Genomic DNA, 25679 nt, shown 5'->3' on the forward strand with positions numbered 1-25679 from the left:
TGTTTCCGGTGATAAAAATTCTCAAATAAGCCCCGCCCATATAATGGTTTAATTATTTTTTTCCACTTTTTTAAAGCTAATATTCAGCTTCTAACTGGTAAAAACCTGAAAAAAACCTCAAAATTTACAATTTTCATCAAAAATTTCAAGTTTCTGGAAATAAAAATTATCGACGAAGCCCCGCCCATATAATGGCTTTAATTTAAAAAAAAACTTCCACTTTTTAGCTAGAAATTCACTGGAAAAAACCCTTCAAAAACAGTTCATAAAATATGATTTTCATTAAAAATTTCATGTTTCCGGTGATAAAAATTTTCACAATAATTTTCAAACCCCGCCCATATAATGGCTTTAAATTTTTTTAAAATTAAAAAAAAAATTTTTTTGAATTTTTCACCAACTTTTTAGCTAGAAATTCACTGGCAAAACCCTTAAAAAACCCTCAAAATTTATAATTTTCATGAAAATTTTCATGTTTCCGGTGATAAAAATTCTCAACCTAGCCCCGCCCCTTTAATGGCTTCACTTAAGCTTCTGCCTGACAAAATCAATGTACCTTCCAAACCTTCCAAACCCGCCGAACTTTCCGGCACAAGTGCGTTGGCGGGGCTTGCTGGTGGCCGCTGTGTAATATGTGGCTCAATGAGCACACACAGCAAGCAGGCTCTGTGTCGCCTGCTGTTGGTCACTTTTCACTCGTTCTTCCACCTTTTGTTCGCAATTTTTCCCCCAAATTTTACGTTATTCGATCGAAATTTTGAGTAAAAAATTGAAATTTTAATCAAAAAATTCCAGTAATGGCGCCATCTCCAACTGCAGAACTTGAGGATCAAATTCTGGGAAGTTAGTGGATTTTTTTTTCGTAAAAAATTAAGGCAGGCATACCTACGTGCCTGCCTACCGCCTACGATCAAAAAAAAAACGATGAAAATTCCAGAAATCGCAACACTTTTCGAAGAAACTCTGAGTAAGCAGCCACCGTCGAATATTGTCGAACTATGGAAGGAACACGTTGAAATTCGGCGGATTCTTAATGATGTTATCAGTATTCAGGCAAAACTTGGTGATACTGATGAGCGATTAGCTAATTCTAAGTGAGAAATTGGAGAAAATCGGAAAAAAAACCCCCCGGGAAATGTGAACATTTCGTCTTAAATTACTTCTAATTTGGAAAAAAAAATTGATGGGAAAGCCATTGAATGGGCGGAGCTTAACTGTTTTCAGATCATTTTTAAGATGAAACAGATGCAAAAATATATCAAAAATTAAATTTTTTTTGAATTTTTTTAACTACTAAAAATTGCAAAAAACACCAATAAATTTGAAGAAAAACCTTCTAAAAATTTCTTTACAAATATCAAAAAATACTAAAAAATTTAAAAATAATGATAAAGAAATGCAAAAAAAAAAAATTTCAAAGAATTTCAAAGAATATCAAAAAAGTTTTTTTTTTTTTTTTTTTTTTTTAATTTTTAAATTTTTTTTTTATAATTTTTTTTTAGTGAAAAAATGCCAATTTAGGCCCCGCCCACATATTGGCTTAGTTTTTAAAAATGGAAAAAAATTTTTCAAAAAATACTTTAAAATTTCAAATTTTTTTAACCTTAAAAATTCTTTAAAAAAATCCTAAAAATTGCACAAATTGCAAAAAATCCTAAAAATAAAAAAAAATTCTTTTAAATTCTTTTAAAAGTTCAATAAATTGCAAAAACAAAACCTTTAACATTCAAAAAAAAATTGCAAAAAAATCTAAAAATTGCAAAAAATCCTACAAATAAAAAAAACCTTCAAAATTCTTTTAAAAATTCAAAAAATTGCAAAAAATTCTAAAATTTTCAACAAAAAATCCTTTAAAATTCTAAAAAAAAATTGCAAAAAAAAAATAGAAAAAATGCAAAAAAAATTCTAAAATATTTTTAAAAATTACAAAAAAATCCAAAATTTCAGACGAGACGCGGATTCAATAAAAACATTTCTTGCGTGGGCGGATGGAGTTGGAATTGCTCGAAATAATGTGACAATTGGAAGTACAAAAACTGCTGGGCTGTCACTTCAGGCAACTGGGTACATTTTTCCATACATATATAATCAAAAAAATTTTTTTCGATATTTCGAAAATCGAAAAATCGAAACAAAAAATTCAATTTTTAATCAACTTTTGTTGATAATAAAATTAGAAAAAATATACTTGTTTTTTCTAAAAATTAGAAAATTGACCACTATTTAAATTTTGAAATTTTGGTAATTTCTCCTATTGTTAGAAAAAAAAATCATACGTTTTCTAGAGTTTTTCCCGTAATTTTTGATAATTTTAGAAATATTTTTACTTAATTTTTCGATTTTCCCTCTTTTTTTAATCGAAAAATGTTTCGTTTTTACTTTTTTCTGGAAAAATCTAATTTTTTAAAGGATTAATCTCATTTTAATCCTTTTTTATATTCCATGAAAGAAACCGAAAAATCAAAATTTTAAATCGAAAAAATTTAGTTTTTCAAATTTTCGGTTTTCTCTGAAATTTTTTTTTTCAAAATTTGAAAAAAAAAATTTGCTTTAAGTTTTCGCCATTTTTCTTCTTTTTAGAAGACATTTTTTCATGTTTCCTTATGTTTTTTCTCATCAATATTACGGGTACACAATATTCAAAGAATGCGTATTGTACAACATATTTGACGCGCGAAATATGACTATATCTCGTAGCGAAAACTACAGTAATCCTTAAAATGATTACTGTAGCTCTTGTGTCGATTTACGGGCTCTGTGGCATTTGATTTTTATTCTATTTTCCTTCGTTTTTTGTATTACTTTCTCATTTTTAGCTTAATTTTATTATTTCATCGATATATAAATGATTTTAATTAATTTCAAAAATCGAGCCCGTAAACCGACACAAGCGATGTCTAGCTACAGTATTCATTTAAAGAATTACTGTAGTTTTCGCTACGAGATATAGTTATATTTTTTGCGCGTCAAATATATTGCACAATACGCATTCTCGGAATTTAGTGTTCCCGTAATATGAACAACATTAGATTAAAAATCGAATTTTATCGTAATTTTCTGAAAAATTTTTGCTTCGGTTTCAAAAAAATTGAAAAATCTTAAAATAATTTTTCTAAAATAAATTGCAAAGAAACCAAAATTTCCAATTCCAGACCAGGGGTGTGCGGCAAATCTCAAAATTTGCCGAGCTCGGCAAATTCGGCAAATTTGCCGTGCTTAACAAACTCGGAAAATTTGATACTTTTTGATGTTTTTTGGAGCACCAAAACTACTGAAATCTTAACACTCATCTGGTTTCTGAATAAGTTCCGTGTAGTATGTCTGCTTAAGCATCAAAATAACGCAATTTTGTGTCATTTTACTAAATTTTTGGCGAAAAAATCAATGGTTTTAGTCAAATTTTTGACGTGTGCGGCAAATTTCGAAATTTGCCGCACACCCCTGATTCCAGACCAATTCCAAAAAGTCATATAGTCGCTCGTGTTTCCTCATTTTTTTTTCTTATCACTATAACCAAAATTCGGTTAAAAACAGAAGTTTATGGTGATTTTCTGATTTTTTTTTGATTTTTTGGTTTTTGAGGTTAAAAAAATCGAAAAATTTTTAAACCGTAAAAAAGTGAAAAATAATTTTAAAAAAATACTTTTTTTTAATTACGAAGAGTTGCAATTTTTCCTTAAAAAAAAGGAAAGAAAAAAGAAATTTAAAAATTGTTTTTTTTTTCTGAAAAACATTATGAAAACCTTTTGATTTTTTATCTAAAATTAAATTAAATTTACACCGTTTTCATCAAAGAATTTTTTCACATTTCAGACCAATTCCAAAAAGTCATATAGTCGCCCGTGTCCCCCGCCACGCAATGATCACTCTGGACCTCGCAAAAAAATCTTCACTTCTGAAAAAAGCCTTCGAAAAAGATCCGATAGTCGGTGGAATGGATAATGTCGGTCTCGCACTGTTCCTCGCATGTCAATGGATTCAAAATGAGAAATCAAAATGGAAATCATACATTTCAATTCTTCCAACAACATTTCCCACACCACTTTTCTACTCGGAAGAGCAACTTCTCCAGTTGAAGCCATCACCGATATTCGAAGAAGCTATCCTGTTCTATAGAACAATTTCTCGGCAGTTCTGCTATTTTTTGTTGGCCATCGCGAAGAACAAGATCTACGAAGCGGCACAGAGACGAAAAGATGCACGGAATGCGATGGAAACTCCGATTTTCTATAATGTTCCGTTTAACGTCGCGAATTTCACGCCGAAGCTGTATTTCTGGGCGGTTGGAGTTGTGACGACAAGAGTTAATATGGTTCCAAGTGAAAATCAAGTTGGAGAAGATGGAAATCCGGTTATTGTAAGGGAATATTGATTTTTAAAAAGTACTAAATTTTTTAAATTGGACATTTTCAAAATAAATTAAAAAATCTTTGAAAAATCTCGATTTTTTTCATTTTTCTGAAAAAATTGACACAAAAAGTTCCGAAAATTTTAATAAACAATTTTTTTTTTTGGGTTTAATCTGAAAATTCCCTCATTTTTTGCTTTTTTAAAATACATTTTCATCAAAATTTTGATCCTTTTGATGAAAATGTGAAAATTTTCGTAATTTTCCAATTTTTTTTCAGAAAAAATTCAAATTTTCGTAATTTTCTAACTTTTTTCACAAACATTCCAAATTTTCGTACTTTTTTGTTTAAAAAATCCTTAAATTTTGGCGATTTTCTTTAATTTTTTCGTAAAAATTCACTTTTTCGAATATTTAGGCCAGAAAAAATTGAAAAATGAAATAAACAAATATAATTTAATTTTAACTAGAAAAAACCGAAAAAAAAAACTGATTGATTTTTATTAGGAAATCAATTAATTTCTATAATTATGAAGAATGATAAAATTTCTTTTTTTTTTCAGTTTTCAAAAAAAACATTTTCGCAGAAATTCTTGCTTTTACGACTTTTCTTCAGAAAAATTGATACTTTTTGTATTTTTTACCGTTAAAATAACGAAAAAAAATTGCAAAAAAAACTCCAAAATCTCTAAATCAATTTTTTTTTTCGTTATTTCTGTTTTTTTCTTTACAAAAATTAAAGTTTATTTGATAAGTCAATAATTTCGATGCTATTTTTCTCAAAATTGTTTCAAAATTTAAAAGTTAGAAAGAAAATTCAAATTTTTTTTTTCAAAATTAAAAAAAATTCGATTTTCGAAAAAAAATCTAATAAAAAGTGTTTTTTTTTCAGATTCCAGCATTAATCCCAGTGCTAGATATGGCGAATCACGAAAATGTGCTCACAGATGTGCTCACTGAGCCAATTGAAGATCTTGTATGCTATTCACCAGAAGAAGAATGTGCAGTTATAACAAGTCATTGTGATGTAAAAGCTGGAAATGAAGTTACAATATTTTATGGATGCCGTAGTAAAGGAGAACATTTACTTCATAATGGATTCGTACCAATTTATCACGGAAAATTCGACGTTTTAAAGCTGAAAATTGGAATTCCGAAGACTGATAAGACGTTGGATGCGAAGAAAAAATTGATTCAGAAATTTGTGAAAAAAGTCTATTGTGCTGGAAATATTTTCCATGTTGATCTTTATAATGTGAGTTTTGTACCGATTTTCGGAACGGCGGTCGAAAAATTAAAATATAAAATTTTTTTTTTTTTTTTCAGTGTAAAAATATGCGAATTTCTCTAAAAATCCGCTTTTGTTAATTGAAAATTCAAGAATTTTAGAGAAATTTGAATTTTTTATAGTAGAAATTGAAAAAGTTAGATTTGAAAAAAATTCGAACTTTAAATATAAGAAAATTTGTATATAAAAAACCAATTTTTAAAATAAAATAAAATTTTGAGCTGCAAAATTCCAGAAATTAGTTACTTTTTAATTGAAAATTTATCAATTTTCAATTTTTAGTTAGAAATTTTGATATTTTTTGAATTTTTCTAGTTGAATTGGAAAGAAATTTATAAAAATTTAAAAATTTCCCGATTAAAAAAGTTATTATTTGTGCTAAAAAATAAAATATTTAAAATCAGAATTTCAGATGGAAAATTTTATTTTTGGTGAAAAATCCACTTTTTCGAATATTTAGGCCTAAAAAATTGTAAAATTAAATTAACAAATGTGTGTGTGTTTTTTTTTTAATTTTTTTAATCTTCAAATTTGTAAAAATTTGATTTTTAAAAAATCGTCTTTTTTTGAATTTTTTAGTATTGAAAAAAGCAAAAAAAAAAAATTTTTTTTGAGTTTTTACATTTTTTCTAGCCTAAATATTTGACAAAGTGGATTTTTTTAACGGAAAAATTGAAGAATCTAACGAAATTTGAGGAACTTTTTGAAAATAATTTTTTGATAATTTTTAAATTTTTAGCAAAAAAATCAGGATATTTTCAAATTAAATTCAAAGTTTTACTTTTAAACAAGTAAAATTTTCGGAATTAAAAAAAAAATACTTTTTTGAAAAATCTAATAATGTTTACTTTTCGTCAAATTTTTGAATTTCAATATTTCAAATTGAAATACTATTTTTTTCCAAAATTTTTACATCAACAATAAATAATTCTAAACCTGAAAAAAATCTCAATGAAATTAGAATTTTCCAAAAGATTACTGTAGTTTGACTTACAGTACCACGAACAACCATTCCCACTGGATCTTCTAATGTTCGCAGCGATTTTCGTCTCCACAACACCCACCGAAGAAGCCGTTTCAGCACCGGAAAACCGTAAAAAAGGATTGGAATTTTTGAAAACTCGCTTTTCACTGCTCAAAAGATCTTATGAATCGTCATTTGATGCATCAAAACTCAAAGAAATTGGAATTGATGGAGATTCGGCTCGCCTAAAGTCTGCGGAGCTCGATATTCTACAATTGGCTCTGAATTACTGTGAAACGCTGGAAAAACAATAATTATAGGCCTCTTTGGGGATTTTGTTGAATTTTTTGATTTTTTTGATTGATTTTATTGATTTTATTTACAAAGGGCTTCTAGGCTCAGGCTTAAAAACTCGCCTACCTGCCTACCTACAGGCAGAAAATGTGCTCCGCCCCAAACAGTTGGGTCCCGTTAAGAATTTAACGGCAAAACCGGAAATTGGAATTTTTTTCGCCAATTTTCGAGCATTGTTTTTTTTCAACGATTTTTGTACTTAAAAATCATCTAAAAAAATGGAAAATTTAAAAAAACGAAAAAATCTTGAAAATCGACGAAATTTGTCTTATTTTTGATTATTTTTACGTCGAAAAATGCTTGAAAATTGCATTTTTTCGGTGTTTTTGATAAATTTTTTGTCAAAATCGATGAAATTACCAATTTTCATGCATTTCTCATGTTATTCCATCAATTTCGGCATAAAAATCATCAAAAAACGATAAACTCTTAAAAATTGGCAAAAACATTCAAATTTCCGGTTTTGCCTCCAAATTCCTAACGAGACCCAACTGTTTGAGGCGGAGCACTTTCGATTCGCCGTGGAGCGCATTTTCTACCTGTAGGCAGGCAGGTAGGCACTATCTTGGAAGCCCCACCACCTGAAACTTTAAACCTTTACTGCATGATCATCTGTTTGCTCAAAAAGTTTTGTTTGTTTTTTTTTTTAATTTTTTATTGAAAATTTTGAAGTCTTTTTTTTCCGAACCCGACGACAATTTAAAACAATTTAATTTAAAAATTACAAAATAAATAAATTAAAATAATTATTCCTCGTGCTCATCAAGCAATGCTCTCACGAATCGGAGCTTCCATCATTCTTCCGCCCCCGCCCCCGCGTTGCTTCCATGTCCACGTATGAAATTGTTCGTGTCCTCCAGTTGTCCATCGATCTTCTTTTGGAACTATTCGAGCCAAATTATGATCGGAATTCGAGTCGACGAGAGTGTAGCGAGGGTGACGGGAGGATTGGTTTACCTGGAAATTTGGGAAATTTCGAAAAAATGGGGAAATCGCGCTCCATTGCACTCAAAATACAGGTTTTTAGGAATTTTTGGCGGCAGGACGATGCACCATAACATAGAATTCCGTGAATTTGAATTTACGTGCGTAATGCAATTACGCTCCAATTAGAGTAATTCTCACGTGGTACCAGGTTGTCCCATTACGGTTTGATCTACAAAAAATGCGGGAACTTTTTTTCCCAAAAAAAGGTGTTCTTAACCATGCGAAATCAGTTGTGAACTCTGCGTCTCTTCTCCCGCATTTTTTGTAGATCAACGTAGATCAAACCGAAATGAGTCACTCTGGCACCAGCTTTCTCAGTATTAAGTACATAATGCAAACGCGCTCCAATTAGAACATGGTGTTTTGTGAAATTTTCAGTGTTTGTCTGTTTTCAGTACATAATGCAAGCGCGCTCCGCTGGAAAAATGTATGTCTGCAATTTTTGCATCATATCTTACGAGCAAATTTTATGATTTCGAATTTTGGGCGGGTGGAATGCAAGTGCGCTCTAGTAGATATATTTTTTCACTCATTGCACCATGTCCTTCGTGCAAAATTTTGAAAGGCATTATGCAAATGCGCTCTAATTGAACAAAGCGTTTTTGTGGAATTTTCGTGAAATTTTCGAATTTTTTATTAGTTTATTTTTGAAATTCCAGAATTCCCAGCTGATCATCAAATTTTAGGTGCAAAATCGATTTTTCCAATAAAATAATTTTTTTTTAAATTCAAACTAAATTTAAATTTCTCTAAAACTGCAACCATGCCCCATCGCACAACACAACTCACCACGACATTTCCCTGCGACGGTGCAATGAAAACCGAAATTTCAGAACCGTGATACGAGATGCTCGTTCTTGACGGGTCGTCACCATTTGACGATTGCCGTTCTGCGGTCGACTTGTTTCCAGAATACCCAGAACCTGAAAATTTGCATTTTTGTTGCAAAATTCGAATTCAGCACGTTTTTAGCTTTCAAATGACCCCCATATTGGCTAGGTTCGAACAAAATTGAGAAAAATTGGGTCTCGCCACGAAATTTTCAGTTTAAAGGCGCATGAGTGGGTGAATTTTCAACATAGGCCTAGCTTAGCCAATATGAGGCTTATTTGAAAGCTCTCAGTGAGCTTAATTCAAAAATCTTAACGAAACTCGAAAATTTAGGTCCCGCCACGAAAACCGTAATTTAAAGGCGCATAAGCTGGCCAGTTTTCAAAATAGGCCTAGCCTAGCCGATATGGGGCTTATTTGAAAGCTCTCAATGAGCTGAGTTCAAAAATCTTAACATTTCCGACCAAAAACTCACTTATAGTGGAGGATGGCGGCTGTGGCTGACTGAGCCATACCCATTCATTTGTCTCTTCCTGTCTGGAATTTGAGCCCGACGATGAGGATAACCGCGAGAAAAATGGTACCACGAGTTGCTCATACCTGTAATAATTTCAGGTTTTCCAGTTTTTACAAATTTCTTTTATAACTCACCCCTTGAACGCTGCGGATCTCCGTACAAATGAAATAAATAAGAAAAGTATAATTAATCCGATAATTGTGAGCACAAAAATGTGAAATGGGATGGATGGAAGTGAATCGGAAGGTGCTATGGTAGTTGAGAAGCTTGAATCCAGGTCAGTGGCTGAGGGGACTAGAAATTAGTTGAGTTAGGCCACGGCCACGTTGCAGAGAAGCACGTGGTGTCAGAAAGTTTCATTGCGGTTTGATCTACAAAAAATGCGGGAATTTTTTTCCAGAAAAATTGTGACGTCAGCACACTCTTAACCATGCGAAATCAGTTGAGATGTCTGCGTCTCACCTCCCGCATTTTTCGTAGATCAAAGCGAAATGAGACTTTCTGACTCCACGTGGAGAAGGAGTCTCAGGCGATGGTTCGATTTTGCGCGTCAAATCTGATGTATTGTGTACGTAAATCCTTTTTGATTAAAAAATGAGAAACTCCAAATTTTACGCGCAAAATACCTTAAAACACTAATTTTGCGCTTTAAATGTAGTGTACAATGTCCGCTATTCCAAATTTCACGCTCAGAATAAGGAAATTTAGCTCAAAACTGATTTTGCGCGTCAAATCTGGTGCATTATGCCCGCAACTCTTTTTTGGAAAACGAACAAATCAAAACACCACATTTTACGCACAAATTGAGAGAAATTGTTGAAAAACTAATATTTGCGCGTCAATTATAGTGCATCATGTCCGCAATTCCTTTTTAATGCAAAAAAAAAGAATAAAACACTTTATTCCACGCGCAACACGTGGTGTCAGAGCGTCTCATTTTGGTTTGATCTACGCAGATCTACAAAAATGCGGGAGAAGAGACGCAGATTTTTAACTGATTTCGCATGGTTAACAACGTGCTGACGTCACATTTTTTGGCAAAAAATTCCCGCATTTTTTGTAGGTCAAACCGTGATGGGACAGTCTGGCACCACGTGGCGCAAGTTTAAAAAATGTCACGAAAGCCCTCAAAAAATTTAAATTTTTCATGAAAATTATACAATTTTTAATTTTTGATTTTTTCGAAATATAGGTCGCCTCGTAGGCATTTTCAGTGCCTACAAGACAAAATTCAAAAAAACTTACAAGAATTATTGATTTTAATAGGCACATTGAGTACGGTAACCGCTAACGCGGCAGGCGATGCTCCATTAATTGTAGATGCACATTGTGCAGAACTTTGTAGAGATATCTCAACAACCGGTAGAGGCCAATTCTCATCAATTGCAATTACATGAACTTTTGAAGCATGATGTGACACTGCAAGTGCTCTTTCATTATCCGAATGAGCCGACATTTCGAAATATGAAGAATCCAGGTCATTTAGTGGCTCCCACGTGGCATCTGAATAGCTGACACTTGCGAAAATGGAGCATTGTTGATAGAGCTTTGTTAGTGACTTTGAATGAGCAATTTCCACTTTGAAGAAAGCCGGAGAGAAGAGAATCGGCAGAATTCGGAAGCTTGTGTCACAGATCGGACGAGCCGAGAGCCCTGTTGTGCTCACTTCTTTATTTTGGACTGAAATGTTCTCAGACACAAGATCCATTGATTTTTTCGCGTTTCTGACGATTAATCTGCAAGAAGATTTGAAATTTGCGCGGGAAATGTGGTACATTGTCACATTGTCAAAATTTTTTTCAAAAAAATATTTTTCTAAAAAAAAACAGCTTTCATCAGAACCGAATTTTTTCCCTGATTCCAAAAATATCATTTTCACATCATTCCATACAAAATTAGCAAAGTTACGAGCGTTTTTGCTCACTGCGACGAGAGAGCGGAGGGCGCAGAGAAGACAGACACGCTCGCTGTCTGCGTCCTCCACTCTCTCGTCTTGGGGTGCAAAAACTCTCGTAACTCGCTTTGTTTAGCATTTGAAAACATGAAAATTGTATTTTTAGAATCAGAAAACCAAGGTGGTTCGGAAATAAAATATATAAATTGATTTAAAATTTTTTAATTTTTGATTTTTTCGGTTTTTTTTTTTCATTTGAAAATCATGGGAAAATCAAAATCTGTTCCCTCTATATAAAACAAATCTTCCCAATTCTCCGCAGAGAAAATTCCCGTTCAAAAGTTGTTCTCTCTTGTGAAAAGTCGGATTGAACCATGTTTTCGCGGCCGAATGGTCTAGTGGTATGATTCTCGCTTTGGGTGCGAGAGGTCCCGGGTTCAATCCCCGGTTCGGCCCATTCTTTTTTGTCGTATTTTGTGACTCATCGATTCACCATGTCCCAAAAAAACTCACTTAGCAAGCCCAACATTCTCTCCAATAACTTTTGCTCTTCCTTCATAAAACTTGACATTTGCAACAGTTCGATTGGAGATTTGCAAGGTGTTATGCACAATATTCGTGACATCAAATAATATACTTTTATGTGATGATAAATATAATTGATCTCCTGTTTTAATATCTTCAATCCATAAAGACGCAAGTACTTTCACATGAGAATGTTGGAATCGATTAACACAAGCGAATTGCCTAGCTGCCCGTGATCTTTTGACACCTCCACCCAATGGAAGATCCCTCCAAAACCCGACTTTCCAATTTTTTATCGTTGAAAGTGTCGAGCTACTCATCCAAATTTTGAGCGGAAGTTTTGGAAACCAGACTCGAAATGAGTAGGTCGTTGTATATCTAAGATAGTGTGCATAGACTTGAGCATCTGAAGATCCATTTGATTCAGAACCATCTAGGTATACTGATGAGCAAGTTGGTGAGACTTTGATAATGTTTGCATCGGAAGAAATACAATGAGATTGGGTTGTGACGTCTTCTGCTTTTGCACCAATGGATATGGTGAAGATTCGGAGGGATGACGTCACTTGGATCCCAGATATTACCGCCAGATTCATGAGTTCTTTTCTCTGAAAAATTGGAGATATAGGTTTAGGCGTAGTCTTAGGCTTAGGCCTAGGCTTAGGCTTACACGTGGTGCCATTAGGGTTTGATCTACAAAAAAGCGGGATTTTTTTGCCTAAAAAAATGTGACGTCAGCACGTTTTTAACGTAATAAGCTGAAAACTCTGAGTCTCTTCTCCCACATTTTTTGTAGATCTAGGTAGATCGAGCCGGCATGAGAAAACTTCGGCTTAGGCTTAGACTTAGGCTTAGACTGAGGCTTAGGCTTAGCAGTCACTAAGGCTTTTGTAGGAAAGTAGTTATTTCTGCTCTTAACATACGTGTCTTGACGTTGTTTTTTTTTGCGCGTGAAATGTGATGTATTGACTCCGCCCACAAGTTACCTTCGGCACAATAACAACTGCGGCAACTTCATCCGCGATAACGCTAAACTTGGTCGCAACTTTATGATCATCTGGTGGGGGTTCCGAGCTTTTCGGGCCCAGGATCACATGCCAGTGAAGAATGACGTCATCCTTAATCGCGTCAGTTGATGATACCATTTTGATAAGAATAGCCACGATATTGTCATTAAACCTGTAAAAGTTATCTTGAGTATGCATTTTTGCGTGACGGTGTATACCCGGTCATTCTTTCTTTCGGTGTGCAGACAAGTGAGGTGTAGAAGAATGGTCGGCTGGCTGAGGAGACTCGAATTGTCCAGTTGGAGCTTGTCGGGTAGACGGTTTCGATGCTCATTCGGGAGTCGACCCAGAGTCTGGAAATTCAAAATTGCGCGTCAATTATGGTGTTTTAGGTCTGCAAACTTTTCAAAAAAAAAACTCAATACATCATATTTGACGCGCAAACTCGATTCAACTTGCTCGTCAAGTATGATGTTTTAGGTGTGCAATATTAGCGCAAAACGTTTACAATCATTTGCGCGTCAAATATGGCGAATTGAATCTGCACTGCACAGTTCTGCAATTATCCTGGCCTGCTACATGAGTGCCCAATGCATCATAATTTACGCACAAAAATTCAAATGTCACCTAATTTCCATTGGCTGTGTTTCATTTGCCCAACTTTTGACGTGAAGAAACAATGTTTGCATTGAATTTTGAGAAAACGCCTGGCTCGCCGTAGATAGTAGTGTTACTGATCTGAAAATTTGAATTACTTTTTTAAAAAATTCTAGAGAATTCCAGACGTTTCTGTAGCGTTGGCGAGCCAATCGATTTTCTGTTTGGCGATTCGGGAGTTGACTTCAATCAAATGTTGTGGTAGATCATGGAAGTTTTGATCACATTTTTCGGATACAGTATAGGAGACTGAGAGCACACTTGTTCGATTCTGATCCACTGGGAACCATGAAAATGGTACGGGGATTCGGATAACGCAGCTCGATTTTTGATCTTCGTGACGGTTTAGGTAGCATTTTCCGAGCTCTGGAAAAATTATAGTAGGGATTATTTGTTATGCTTACCTGCCTACCTGCCTGCCTATTGAGAAGGCTGCGTAGGTCCCCTTGGGGGATTTTAGAAAATTTGGGACAAAATTCAATTTTTAGTACTTTTCTTTCAAATTTTGGCGAGGAATTCGAATTTTTCTGATTTTTTCAAATTTTTTGCCACAGTTCGAAATTCTTTCAAAAATTTTTAAAAACTTGGGACGAAATTTGAAATTTTCAGATTTTTTCAACGTTTGGCGCGAAATTAAAATTTTTTTATATTTTTTCTAATTTTTGGCGCGAAGTTTGAATTTTTCAGTTTTTTTCCAAATTTTGGGGCGAAATTCGAATTTAAATGTTTTTTTCTAAATGTTGGCGTCAAATTTATTTTTTTTTGGCGCGAAGTTAAAATTCTAATTTGGCGCGCAATTTAAATTTAAATTTCTCGAAAATTAATGCACCATACTTGTATTACGCGCAATTTTTTTTTTGATCTTTGAAACACCGACAAGACGCAAAAAAACTAATTATTTCCAATTTTCCCATAACTAGTTGCGTTTTTAGTCCGACTGAACTTGACATGAGCTCACCGATTGCAGAAGTTGATGAAGTTAGTTGAGCATGCACACAAATTGCTCCGACATGACGAGAAAGTGACTCGTCTACAACTGCCAGTAAATCAACATAGGGTCTCGTCTGGAAAATTGATATTTTGCACTTTGAAGCTGATGTCTCTGACAAATTTCTGGAAAAACCTGGAAAATTTTAAAACAATTTCGGAAAAGTTTTTGGAAATTCTATAACGTTCAAAAAATAATTCAAGAAATTTCAGTACAATTCGAAATTTTTTTTTTGGAAAACTTTATTGAATTTTTGAAGATTTCTAGAAATGCCTAGAACTTTCTGAAAAACTCCCAGAAAATATTTTCCCTTACCACGACAACTTTCTCCGTAATAATCCTGACTCTGACCGCACAATGCAACGGGATTTCTTCAAAAACCCGTCTTGAAGATGACAAATCTGCAGAGTAAACGGTCGCCATGAGATTTCGACTATTCGGACAACCATCCTGAAAGTTAGAGGTTTAATGAAGGCCTACCTGCCTGCTTACAGGCCTGCCTTCTGAGCAAACTCTTACCTGAACAAATACAGATGTAAAATTTGTGTTTTGATGACTGTGAAATAATACGAATGCTTCATCGGGCGGGGAGAATGTGATGTGGTCCGAGAGAGCAGTAGTGACTGTAATTTTTCGAAGCTTTATATCTCTGTGAGTTTTGAAGATATCAAAAAACTTTCAACTACAAATCTGTAGAAAAAAATATACTACACTTTTTGTTAGTTGACAATCTTTTGATAAAAATAAAGACAACCGAGATATGAGCTGTCAAAGTTAAATCAGTCTGATGCACCATGTCTGGGAATGAGGACAACTTTGGCTGCTCGTAAATCTGTGAGTTTTGATGATATCAAATTATTTTTTAATGCAAAACTGTAGAAAAAGCAATAAAAATTATTTTTCCAGTGGAAATTTTTTAAATAAAACCAAAAGGCAACCGAGATATGAGCCGTCAAAGATGAGCAAGACATGGCGCATCGGAAAAAAGTGTCAAATGCACTTTTCGGTTTCGTATTTCTTTTTCTCTTTTTTTTCAGGATTTTATCATTATTCGCGTGGTGTCAGGCTATCCCATTGCGGTTTGATCTACAAAAAATGCGGGTATTTTTTGCCCAAAAATATGTGACGTCAGCACGTTCTTAACCATGCGAAATCAGTGGAGAACTCTACGTCTCTTCTCCCGCATTTTTTGTAGATCAAGCAGAAATGAGACACTCTGATACCACGTGATTATGTCTGAAACATGGGCCTAGTTTTATATTTTCATGACCGCGTATTGAAAAAATTTAGTTTAAAATTTTTTTTCTGAAAAATCAGGTTTTTCAGAAAAAATTATTATCAAAATTTGCTGAAAAATCTGAAATTTTTGGCTTTTCGACTTTTATTCAAAAAAAATCAAAAATTTATGAATTCTTTGGTCTCACCGCGCAAACAAAATTTCAAAAACTTTTTCAATTTACTGTATATATTCCAATTTTATTCTATTTTTAATTTTTTAAAAACTTGTGTTTTTTTTCCTAAAATGGTAAAATTAAACGCACATTCATATTTTCTAAAAATCTAACTCTTCGTGGCGAGACTCATTGAATATTACTGTACTTTTTTGAATTTACAATTATAATATGAATTTACTTATTTTCAGAGTTAGCCTAATTTTCCTTTTAAAAAAATAATTATTCAGCTAATTTTTTTTTAAATGAAGCCAATTATTTCCAGGGGTGAAAACTCCAAACTAACCAATGCAGGAGATACAAATCCAAAGCTTTTTCAGCATTTTCTCTTCATGGAAATTGATAAAATGATATCATATCTCTTTTATCACATAGTAGTCTGTTGTTCAAATAAAAATAGAAAATAAATATAGGCGGCTCAAAACGAGCAGAGCCTAAGTGACGACTACGACGAAAAAAAGAGCAAATCGGCAAAAAAGACGAGGACGACGACGCCGCGGCGGCCCGCCGGAGCAGAGAGAGAGATAGAATTGCAGAGAGAGACGCAGAGATCAAAACGACGACTACTTCTGCATCCGCTTCGTTTTCTTCTTTTGGCTGGTCACAGCTGCTGTTGCTGCTACTCGACTACATATGCATGAGGGTTTTACTGCAATTGAGCTGAAAAAATGCTAGGTTTTTTTAGGGGCGAGAATAAGGGTCTCGATTTTTTTGGAAAAACCTAATTTTTTTCGATAATTTGAAAAAAAAATCGATTTTCCGAAAAATAGCCATTTTTCTTCTTTGTAGAAGAAAATTGTATATTTTCTTATGCCTGGGAAGACTAAACTCCGAGAATACGTATTGCACAACATATTTGACGCGCAAAATATCTCGTAGCGAAAACTACAGTAATCGTTTAAATGACTACTGTAGCGCTTATGTCGATTTACGAAAATTATTGATTAATTATTGCAATATTAAAAGAAAACTAAGAAAATCGAATATTCGAACAGCAGTTTCAAAAATCGGGCCCGTAAATCGACACCAGCACTACAGTAGTAATTAAACAATTACTGTAGTTTTCGCTACGAGATATTTTGCCTTAAAGTTGAGCTTTGACTATAAAAATCCGCATTTCGTTTAAAAATTGAATGCTGAACTCAAAATTTGAACAAACTCCGCAATTTGCGTATTACGGGAACAATAAATCATGAGATATATCTCTTAGCGAAAACTACAGTAAGAGCTTAAATATCTATTGTTATTTGAGTTCTTACTGTAGTTTTCTCTAAGAGATATCGCGCGCCAAATAAAATGCACCAAGTACGCATTCTCATGATTTATTGTTCCCGTAATATTTCTGGAGCTACAGTACACGGCCCGAGAAGTGGTACCTGTACGCAATTTGTCTACCGTATACCTGGGCGCGTGTATCTCAAAAACGGTTGGTCCAGTTTTTTTGTGATGCATATAAAAAATGTCCGAAATTAAATTCTAAATTTTTTGGACCAAAGCTTTTTTCGTTATCACGCGCCCAAACCTGGTCTACACTCAAATTATCAGTAGAGCGCATTTGCATGGATGTACCACTTGCCGGGCCGTGCAGTAACCCAAAAACCTCAAAATTAAGCTAGAAACTCCAATTCTTCAATATTCAGAACGTTTTTATTGACCACAAAATTTCAATTTTCTCAGATTTTCTGCAAATTGGCGTAAGATTTGGTGCCTAATCGGTGTGTGCGTACTTCTGGAGCTACAGTAACCCGGATTATTTTAAAATTGAGTGAAAAACTAGAAAAAACGCATTTCAATCAAAAATTGAATGCTAAACTCGAAATTTGAGCAAACTCCGCAATTTGTCGTAAGATTCAGTGTCTAATCGGTATTCGCGTATTTTTGGAGCTACAGTAACCCAAAATCCTCGAAATTGAGCTAGGAAAGACTAGGAAAAAAAACCGAATTTGAGTCAAATTTATTGCCTAATACGGAATCTCAGAATATAGTATTCCCGTAATAAACAAAATTTGATTCTAAACATTTTTTGTCCGATTTTTCAAAAAATCGAAAAAAATTTGATTTTTCGAAAAAATATCCTAATTTTTTGCTCATTTTCCTAATTTTTAGAAGAAAAACTCATGTTTTCTTTTTTGTCATAAATCTGAATAAAATTAGATAAAAATTGTTTTTGTTTTCGATTTTTGTAATCTAAAATTTTTTGGGAAAAAATCGAAAATTTTTATAATTGCGATTTAAAAATTGATTCTCGCTGAAAAATTGGTTTTGATGAGAAATATACAATTTATAGAACAGTTTAGTAGGCGATAATTGGAGTGGAAAAAATTACAAAAAAAAGTCGAAAATCAAGAGAAAATCAGTAAAAATAAAAAAAAACCACCAAAAAAAATTTAGGCAGCAGCCAGCTCGAACAAATAGGCGGCGAGCACTTTCATTCCCTTCACAAAATTGTCCCGATTGATTTTTTCGTTTTGCGAGTGAGCCATATCATCGGATGCACCAATTGGAAGAAGCATAACTGGACTTTTAGTGAGATCCTGGATGGTCAGCGTGACTGGAATACTTCCACCCTCTCGAGTGAAGTCTGGTGTCATTCCGTACACTGAAAGACAAATGCGGTATTAAACATTTTTTGAAAACGACGGCCAGGGGGTTTTTTAGTGTGGCCTAGAAACATTGAAAACTAGGCCACCACCATTACGGAGGCCAAATTCAAATTTTTAAATAATAATTTGGCGGGAAATTAAAATTTTTTTGAGAAAAAATTTTTTGGCGGGATATTCAAATTTTCTGAGAAATACATTTTTACGGGAAATTAAAATTTTTTTGAGAAAAAATTTTGGCGCGAAAATTTATTTTTCTGAGAAATACTTTTTGTCGAGAAATTCAAATTTTTGAGTAAAAAATTGGTGGGAAATTCAAATTTTCTGAAAAAAAAACATTTTGGCGGGAAAATTCAAATTTTCTGAAAAAAAAAACATTTTGGCGGGAAATTCAGATTTTCTAAAAAAAAAACATTTTGGCGGGAAATTCAAATTTTCTGAAAAAAACATTTTGGCGGGAAATTCAAATTAAAAAAAACAATTTTTGCGGGAAATTCAAATTTTTTGAGTAAAAAATTTTGGCGGGAAATTCAAATTTTCTGAAAAAAAAAACATTTTGGCGGGAAATTTAATTTTTTGGAAAAATGTTTTCTGAAGTTTTCCAAATCTGAAAATGGATATTAATTTTCGAAATATTTTTCCGAGTTTCTTCGAATTTTTACCTCTCTCAATAGCTCTCGATCCAGCTGAAAAGTTGGCATCACGAAAATCAGCAACCCATGGCATTCCACCGTGTCCCGATGTCACTTTAAAAGTATTCGGAGACTTTCTCTTAGCCCACAACGAATCCAAATAACTATTGACAAGCTTATCAGTAGCCTCTGGTGTCATGTGTGGTACAATTCTCAACGAGAATTTTCCGACGACTTTTGCCGGGATTACAGTCTTGGCTCCCGGTTGACTGAATGCTCCTTCAACTCCGTGAAGGGAGAGAGATGGATAACGCCAACGATTCATCAGAAGATTCTTTTTATTATCAGACATTAGTCCATGTGATCCTGTTTCATTTTTGAATGTATCTACGCAGAAATCAATTTTCTCGTAGATTTCATCCTCGTCTTTTGTCAGTGGAGCGACGAGTTCCGCGATTCCTGGGATCAGAATTTGTCCGTCAACTGTCACCAGTTGGGACATCACCCACATTAGATCGTTCAATGCTTCAGGCCTGCAAAAAATCGGGATTGTGTACTCCTTTCGGACAATCTATTTGTTTAAGTTGTTTGCTCAAGTATACTAAAAAATAGTCTCAAAAGATCGAATTTCATATAATCAAAATTTTTAATTTTTTGAAAGCAATTTTTCGATTTTCGAAAAATCTAAAGCTTTTACGATTTTTCTAAGAAACAAAAATCAAGCAATTTTCAAATTTTTTAAAGTTTTGAACTTTTTTCGTTTTTTTTTCTTCTCGTTTAATGATGTTTTAATTTTTGATGGAAAAAATACGCAAATTACTTTATTTTCTTTTTTTTTTTAATTTTAAAATTGGCTCCAAAAAACGTATTTCAAGCGAAAATACAGGAAAAATTTTATTTTCCTCGGGGAGTACACGAGTTGCGTAAATCGACACATGGCCGTGGAAGAGGTTCTACACACGGTCATTCTTCCATTTTCGAGTTAAAAGTTTTGTTTTTATTGAAATTTTTTACATTTTCTGTAAAATTAATCGCTTAAAAATTATTCTGGAAAATTTTTGGAAAAACGGTTATGAAAAAAAGCGAAAATTTTTTCTAGTTTTTTTTGACAACTTTACCAAAAATGGCCTCCGAAGGACCGATTTTCAAGCAAAAATTAAAAAAAAAATTCAAATAATTTTTATAGCCATAGAAGTAGAAATTTTTTGAATTTTCGCTTGAAATTCGTTATCTTGGGTCATTTTTAGAATGAAAAAAAGCAAAAAAAAGCAACAAAAATAAATTAGAAAACATATTTTCGCATTTTTTTAAAATAAAAATTTTCCGAAAATTTTTTTAAAGTCGTTAATTTTGCTGAAACTGCAAAAAAAATCATTTAAAAACTATTTTTAATGCGAAAATGGAAGAATGACCGTGTGAAACCTCTTCCACGACTATGTGTCGATTTACGCGGCTCGTGTACTCCTCGAGGACAAGGAATTCATAGTTTTTTGGCCGAATTGCTTGATTTTAAGCCATTTTCGGTTAAAAAACCACTGGAAATGAGAATTCGTAGTTTTTCAACAAAAAATGCATCGAATTTTTCATTTAAAGCACTATAAATATTATGAAAATAGCGAAAATGATTCAAAATCAAGAATTTTGACCAAAAACTGTTCTCCTCGAGGAGTACACGAGCTGCGTAAATCGACACATAGCCGTGGAAGAGGTTTCTCACGGCCACACTTTTTTTTTCTACTAAGAAAAGTGTTTGGTTAGCCAATTTTCGTAATTTTTAGCCAAAAATTTATAGTGTGAAATTTTTTTTTCTAAAAAAAATGTTCCGAAAAAAAAAACGTTTTTTTTTTCAATTTTTCAACGAATTTTCTCACTATTTTTCAGTTAAAATCATTTGTTCAAAAACTGCAAAATTGTAGCGTTTTTTGGAATTGTTTCAGAAATTTTTCCAGTAAAATTATATTTTTTCTTTTCATTTCCAAAAAAAAAAAACGACGACGGCCCGTACACAGATCCTCCATTGATTCCCGAGTGTAAATCCTGTCGAGCACACGAGATTTCCACAAAATAATAGCATATTCCTCTCAATCCATACGTCAGACACGGCTTATTCCGTCCCAACCAATAATTATCGGAAATACACGAAAAAGTGACGTCAGAGATCTTATCAATATTATCTTCGAGACCTTTATCAAGTCCTTCGGAACTTGATTCTTCCATACATTCGAGAACGAATTTAATATTAATTGGTAGATCAATTCCGAGAGTTTGAAGAACTTTTAGTACTGCAATCCATGCAATTACGGGTCCTTTGTCGTCTGTTGAACCTCGGCCGAACAGTTTTCCGTCGATTTCAGTTAATTCGAATGGATTTGTGTTCCAGCCATCCTGCAATAGTTTAGATTAGGTTTCTAGGCTTTTGGTTTTCAAAAAAGTCGAAATTGTTACACTTTTTAAATGAAAAATCGAGAAAATTTCGATATTTTAAGAAAAAAACCAAAAAAAAATCAAAATTTTTACACTTTTTTAATTAAAAAATCGGAAAATTTCAATTTTCCTAGAAAAGTAACCGAAAAAATCGAAATTTTTATTCTTTTTCAACCAAAAAATCGGAAAATTTCAATTTTTTTTAGAAAAAACCGAAAAAATCGAAATTTTTGCGTTTTTTTTTTCAAAATGCAAAAAATTTCCATTTTCAATTTTTTAAATTTTTCTAGAAAAAAACCGAAAATCGTGAATTTTGCCATTCTTGCCATTCTTAAAAATCAAAAAATTTTGTTTTTCTCTTTTCAAAAAAAAAAAATTTTAAAAATGTTTCGTTATCCGATTTTTTTGATTTTTTTTTCGAAAGAAAGTCGATAAAAAAATCGATTTTTTTCGATTTTCTCAGAAAATTAAGCTTAAAATTTATTTCAAAATTTCCGTATTTTGATTTTCTAAAAAAAAAATCCAAAATTTCTCGATTTTTTCGTTTTTCGATTTTCAAAAAATCAAATTATTTTACTTTTACGATTTTTTCCGAAAAAAAGCATAAAAAACTGAAATTTCTTCGTCTTTAATTGATACGGAAAATTGGAAAAATCTGATTATTTTTTCGTTTTTTTTAAAAATTAATATCAAAATTTCAAAATATCGAAATTTTTTAATTTTTTCGATTTTTCTTGAAAAAAAATCTAGACATTTTCGAATTAGAAAAAAATTTGAATTTTTAAAAAGTATTGCTATTTTTTCGTTTTCAGAGTTTCAAGAACTTGCAATATTTCGCTTTTACAATTTTTCTTTTAATAAAAACGAAAAATTGAAATTTTCTATAATTTGTTTAAATTTTAACGACGAAAACATCAGAATTATGATACTTTTTGTGGGAAAAAAACCTCGAAAATTGAATTTTAAACTCCAATTTTAATCTAATTCCACAGCTTTTTTTTCAATTTTTCTCCGTAATTCCAGCCATCACACTGCAACTTTTTCCTCACGAGGGACGAGGAAAAGTGGTTTCTAGGCCATGGCCGAGGGGCCGACAAGTTTCAGCGGCCATTTATCTTGCTTTGTTTTCCGCCTGTTTTCTTTCGTTTTTCACAGCTTTTTCCCGTTTTTTCTTATTAAAACTGATAAATAAATATTTTTTGCAGATGCTAAAACAATTTCCAAGTAAAAAAATTATGTATTCAGTGGGCAAGCAGCGGTGAAAGTGGGCATTGTAATATGATGGATTACGGGAATACAAAACCTAAACTTTTTCTGAAACATGATACATATGCTGCTTAAATGCTGAGACTACCTGATTTTCATAACGAGACCGCTGAAAAAGTTTTGAGTTTTTCAAAATTCAACTTTTTGTGCGAAAATCTCGACTTTTTCACCAAAAAAGTTGAACTTTGGAAACCTCAAAACTTTTTCAGCGGTCTCGTTATGAAAATCAGGTAGTCTCAGCATTTAAGCAGCATATGTATCATGTTTCAGAAAAAGTTTAGGTTTTGTATTCCCGTAATCCATCATATTGCATTGACCACTTTCACCGCTGCTTGCCCACTGAATACATGATTTTTTTACTTGGAAATTGTTTTAGCATCTGCAAAAAGTATTTATTTATCAGTTTTAATAAGAAAAAACGAAAAAATCGATGAAAAACGAAAGAAAACAGGCGGAAAACAAAGCAAGATAAATGGCCGATGAAACTTGTCGGCCCCTCGGCCATGGCCTAGAAAGCACTTTTCCTCGTCCCTCGTGAGGAAAAAGTTGCAGTGTGTAATTCCAGCCATCAACCAGACTATATTCATTGGTACTCACTTCTTTTTCTGCAGGTTGTACGTCCAAATGTCCATAAATCAGCAGAGTCTTCTTCGACTTATCACGACCTTAATACTATTGTAAATGTGTGAAATATTGAGAGATTATAACGAAAATTTTAAATCACTACCACCACGCGCGACTGATAACACACAAAAAGGTACAAAGTTCTCAGAAATTTATTTTCAAAGAAATTTACTTTGAAAATTGCTTCGAAAAATTGAATTTTTGCAGCAGAAATTCGAAAAATTCGAAAAAAAAAATCGGATTACCAATTAATTTATTGTAGTTTTGGCAAAATTTTCGGAATTTTTGCGGAGTTTGAAAAGTACGAATTTCTAGCGATTTTCCGGTTTTTTGAGAGCAAAAACTTCGGAAAACGAGATTTTTCGACCTAAAATGCACTTTTTATCCATTTTTCAGCTTTTCTTTTCGATTTTGGAGCAATTTTAGCACTTTTTTTTCGATAAAACCCCTTTTAATTGAGGAATTTTGGATAAATTGCCGAAATTTTCGGCTTTAACTCTGAAAAACACAATTTTAGCTCTTTTTTCACCGTTTTTCTGTGAAAAAAATCTTTTTAGCTGAAATATCTCAACTTCGGGCAAATTTCAGCATTTTACCAGTGAAAAAGTGGTTTTTAACAAAAATATTGGTTTTTAATTCTTAAAAACCCGATTTTAGCTCATTTTTTGGCGTTTTTCAGTGAAAAAAGTTGTTTTACTCGAAATTTCCAGCCTTTTAGCGTGAAATATCCTGATTTTTTCACAAATTTTAGCTTTTTTGTGGTAAAAAACTGTTTTATCGAATTTTTCAGTTTATCAGCTTGAATTAACGTTTTTTTTTTTAATGAAAAAGTGGTTTTAACCGAAAATTTCGGCTTTTAACTCTGAAAATACCAATTTCAGCTCATTTTTAGCGTTTTTCAGTGAAAAAAAGAGTTTTAATCAAAGTTTTCAGCGTTGTTTTAGCGTGAAATATCCTGATTTTTTCAAATCATAGCTTTTTTTTTTCAAATTTAAACAACCGCTTTTATCGAAGTTTTTAGCATTTAACTTTGGAAATCCCAATTTTAGCTCATTTTTTATTGTTTTTTTCCTGAAAAAAAGCTTCGTAGCTGAAATATCTCAATTTCCGGCGAATTTCTGCGTTTTTGAGTCGATTCTCTTCGATTTTCTCCATTTTTCTCACCATAAACTCCAAAAACTGCAGGCGGAAGTGGCAATTGCTCTCCGGACGGAAGTGTCTGCTGACCCAGCTCCCACAAAGAAGTTTCAACTCCTAGAGTTTTTAATTGCTGAAATGAGAGAATTCAGGTGAAATTGACACCAATTAGACTACTGATAAGCAGAAGAAAAGTGCACTTTTTATGAGTATAAATGAACTCACATCGCGAGCCCATTCACTCATACGAACACAATCTCCACGCCTCGCTGGGTCAGCTGAAACCGATTGAATTGCAACCGATTCACGCAATAAATCGATAAATTCATCTTGACGCTCGTCGATTGACCTGAATATTTGAATAAAATCCTTCTTTTTCCCGAATTTTTATCAAATCTTACTTGAAAACTGCGTCGATTTGATCCATTTTAGTGGTTCCGCTTGGTTTTTTGGGCCTAAAATGTATGAAAATAGCAATTTTCTTCTCAAAAAACCGGAAAAAAGTGCAAATCGAAGAGGAAAATTCGTGTAAAATGAGGGGAAAAGTACAAATGTCTCGGGAATTATCACTAAAATGTGTCTGTCTCCGCCCTATCTTGCAGCTTGAGAAGCAGCTTATTTGATAATTCTTTCAGAATTTTTGGAGAGAGACAGGTTTAAAATTTTAAGGGAAATTTGCTGTGTTTTATACAATTCATTCCCATTAAAATTGTGAGTCACCGCCGGGAAAATTCGAAAAAAAACAACAAAAACAGCTGTTGTCGCGTTGGAACACCAGTGTGTAAACACCGGCACGTCATAATACACATTTCTTGGAAATTTTTAACATTAGAGATGGTTTATTTGCGGTGAAAAGTGGATTTTGGACGGGAAAATGCATTTAGTGTGATTTAAAAGCTTTAAAATTAAAAAAAGAGAAGAACTACCGTAACGTCTTAAAGGCACACACATGGAAACTTGGGCTGGGTCTCGCAACGAAAACCTTAATTTCGGCTATTTCTGTTTAGATTGTTGGCAAAAATTTAGATTGATTGCACAAAAAGTGTATTTCAAACGGTTCAAGGTGTAAGGTGTAAAATACTGATAAAAAATTTTGGAATTCGCAGGGAAAAACCGGAAAAACCAAAAAATATTAAATAAAATAAAATAAATACAGTATTCTTTAAAGGTGCATGCATTAAAACT

The 25679-nt window shown here is 32.9% G+C and overlaps 3 protein-coding genes and 1 non-coding gene across 4 annotated transcripts; 2 read left to right on the forward strand and 2 right to left on the reverse strand.

Annotated features, from left to right (window-relative positions):
* The first annotated feature begins 793 nt into the window (after positions 1–793).
* set-27 (protein-histidine N-methyltransferase) lies at positions 794–7703 on the forward strand. Its single transcript, NM_065203.4, has 6 exons — positions 794–843; positions 938–1094; positions 1948–2064; positions 3814–4357; positions 5241–5603; positions 6633–7703. Exons 1-6 carry the CDS (start codon positions 798–800, stop codon positions 6912–6914), a joined length of 1509 nt encoding a protein of 502 aa, NP_497604.2. The 5' UTR covers positions 794–797; the 3' UTR covers positions 6915–7703.
* On the reverse strand, positions 7583–16471 carry tmem-132 (Transmembrane protein 132 homolog). Its single transcript, NM_065204.5, has 14 exons — positions 16098–16471; positions 14880–14983; positions 14676–14810; positions 14331–14436; positions 13501–13738; positions 13343–13453; positions 12934–13068; positions 12695–12887; positions 11697–12316; positions 10535–11025; positions 9424–9583; positions 9248–9372; positions 8731–8864; positions 7583–7911 (listed from the first exon to the last, which is right to left on the reverse strand). Exons 1-14 carry the CDS (start codon positions 16132–16134, stop codon positions 7717–7719), a joined length of 2784 nt encoding a protein of 927 aa, NP_497605.2. The 5' UTR covers positions 16135–16471; the 3' UTR covers positions 7583–7716.
* On the forward strand, positions 11568–11639 carry Y71H2AM.t1. Its single transcript has one exon. It is a non-coding gene; the product is annotated as a tRNA-Pro (tRNA).
* A 1615-nt stretch (positions 16472–18086) lies between the features above and the next one.
* Positions 18087–24949, reverse strand: Y71H2AM.11 (Peptidase M20 dimerization domain-containing protein). The gene is made up of 7 exons (NM_065205.8): positions 24896–24949; positions 24720–24843; positions 24522–24627; positions 23331–23398; positions 21049–21428; positions 19074–19576; positions 18087–18410 (listed from the first exon to the last, which is right to left on the reverse strand). The coding sequence occupies exons 1-7, from the start codon at positions 24919–24921 to the stop codon at positions 18199–18201; spliced, it is 1419 nt and encodes a 472-aa protein (NP_497606.4). The 5' UTR covers positions 24922–24949; the 3' UTR covers positions 18087–18198.
* Between the last annotated feature and the right edge of the window lie 730 nt (positions 24950–25679).

Source organism: Caenorhabditis elegans, chromosome III (assembly GCF_000002985.6).
Source record: "Caenorhabditis elegans chromosome III".
NCBI lineage: Eukaryota > Metazoa > Nematoda > Chromadorea > Rhabditida > Rhabditidae > Caenorhabditis > Caenorhabditis elegans.

Coding starts and splice junctions, on each gene's coding strand:
- set-27 (NM_065203.4), top strand. CDS start 798: ATGGCGCCATCTCCAACTGCAGAACTTGAGGATCAAATTCTGGGAA. Junction 844..937: donor TGAGGATCAAATTCTGGGAA/GTTAGTGGATTT, acceptor TGAAAATTCCAG/AAATCGCAACACTTTTCGAA. Junction 4,358..5,240: donor AAGATGGAAATCCGGTTATT/GTAAGGGAATAT, acceptor TTTTTTTTTCAG/ATTCCAGCATTAATCCCAGT.
- tmem-132 (NM_065204.5), bottom strand. CDS start 16,134: ATGCTGAAAAAGCTTTGGATTTGTATCTCCTGCATTG. Junction 14,984..16,097: donor GATTTGTATCTCCTGCATTG/GTTAGTTTGGAG, acceptor GAAAAATTACAG/TCACTACTGCTCTCTCGGAC. Junction 14,811..14,879: donor TTACATCTGTATTTGTTCAG/GTAAGAGTTTGC, acceptor TCTAACTTTCAG/GATGGTTGTCCGAATAGTCG.
- Y71H2AM.11 (NM_065205.8), bottom strand. CDS start 24,921: ATGGATCAAATCGACGCAGTTTTCAA. Junction 24,628..24,719: donor TGAGTGAATGGGCTCGCGAT/GTGAGTTCATTT, acceptor CTCTCATTTCAG/CAATTAAAAACTCTAGGAGT. Junction 19,577..21,048: donor GGAATCAATGGAGGATCTGT/GTACGGGCCGTC, acceptor GATTTTTTGCAG/GCCTGAAGCATTGAACGATC.